This window comes from Entamoeba histolytica, genomic scaffold (genome assembly GCF_000208925.1).
Source record: "Entamoeba histolytica HM-1:IMSS scf_1104750518675 genomic scaffold, whole genome shotgun sequence".
Lineage (NCBI taxonomy): Eukaryota > Evosea > Mastigamoebida > Endamoebidae > Entamoeba > Entamoeba histolytica.
The window spans coordinates 5,657-7,195 of NW_001914938.1; the positions used below are offsets into that span (position 1 = coordinate 5,657).

General features: G+C 26.3%; 1 protein-coding gene across 1 annotated transcript; it reads left to right on the forward strand.

Annotated features, from left to right (window-relative positions):
• Positions 1–451: 451 nt before the first annotated feature.
• On the forward strand, positions 452–1,226 carry EHI_157890 (Rab family GTPase; the record flags this gene model as incomplete). Its single annotated transcript, XM_650011.2, has 3 exons — positions 452–559; positions 618–777; positions 904–1,226. The coding sequence occupies 3 exons, from the start codon at positions 452–454 to the stop codon at positions 1,224–1,226; spliced, it is 591 nt and encodes a 196-aa protein (XP_655103.2).
• Positions 1,227–1,539: the final 313 nt, after the last annotated feature.

The window sequence follows — 1,539 nt, forward strand, 5'->3', positions numbered from 1 at the left end:
ATTTAATCATTTTGTTTCATTATAGTATTACGTAGTTAATTTAATCAATAGGTAATCAAAAATTTACTAAAGCTTATATTAGTTATTGGTATATTGGTGTTATACAATCATTATTGGACATTCTTTTTAAAAAGTTAATAAATAGCGTTGTTTTTTTATTACATTGTTTAATTGAAACGTCAATTTAGTAGTTTTTCAATACATCCTTTTCCTTCATTCCATCTTTCTTTTATTATTTAGAGCTTTTGTTTTTGTGGTTGAAATTGATTAATGAGACTAAGAGGACAATAGGATAGAATGAAAGAGAAACAAGAGAAGAAAAAAATTCATCATTATGTATGTTTTGAAAGATAATAAGATGTGATAGATTTGATAATAAAATTATTAGAATTATAGTTTCTAAAAAATGAAATTCATCTAAAATCTTTACAAAACTCATAATCATTAAGAAATGAACACTTTGATGAAACAAAAAATAGTATTTCTTGGAGATTCTTCTGTTGGAAAGACATGTATTATTGGAAGGTTTATGACTGGTGATTTCAATACTGGATATGAAGTTTGTAGTTATTTTTTTTTTCTACATATTCTTATTAACTTTTGTGCTTATCTCATAGGCAACAATTGGTACTGACTTTTCTACTAAAACTATGACATTTCAAAATAAATCCATTCAACTACAAATTTGGGATACTGCAGGACAAGAACGATATCGATCATTAATTCCAAGTTATATTAGAGATTCATCAGCAGCAGTGATAGTTTATGATATTAATGGTTTGGTATTTTTATTATATATTGTTTGTGTATTATGTTCATAAAGAAACCTATTTAAATAGAAAGGGAAGAATTTTGACGAATAAGTTACTTTTCCAAATGAATAAAAAGATTGACTTAATGTAGATAGACAAAGTTTTGAGAGTGTAGATAAATGGATTGAAGATGTACGTTCAAAAGAAAAAGGAGAAATTTTCTTATTTTTGGTTGGAAATAAATTAGACTTAGGACATCGAGAAGTTACACAAAAAGAGGCATTGGCAAAGGGACAAAACTATCAGTGTATGTGCTTTGAGACAAGTGCTAAAACTAATATTAATATTACTGAATTATTCAATGCAATCACAGAAAAATTAAGTACATTAGAGCCACCAGTTGAAGAACATATTGAGACTGTTTCACTTGGAAGTAAGAAAGCTGAGAATGAAAGCAACGGAGGATGTTGTTGAGTTTGTAATTTCAAAATAATACAATGACAAAATTTTAAGTTTTTCATTCGTTATAAATAACAATAAAAGAAAATAAAAAAAAAGAAAAAGAAAAACTAAAAAGTTTTAAGATTGTTGGGGAAGTTAAAGGTAATGTCAGAGACAAATCCCCAAGACAATGATGTTATGGTTCAAAACCAAATTATAAAAGAAGTCTACAATAAAACAGAACCATTTGCAAGATCATTTAATGATGAAAAGAAATGGAAAGATATTACTGTAGAATTTAAAAAGTATTATAATGAAGAAATAAAACAAGGAGAATTAAAGGAGA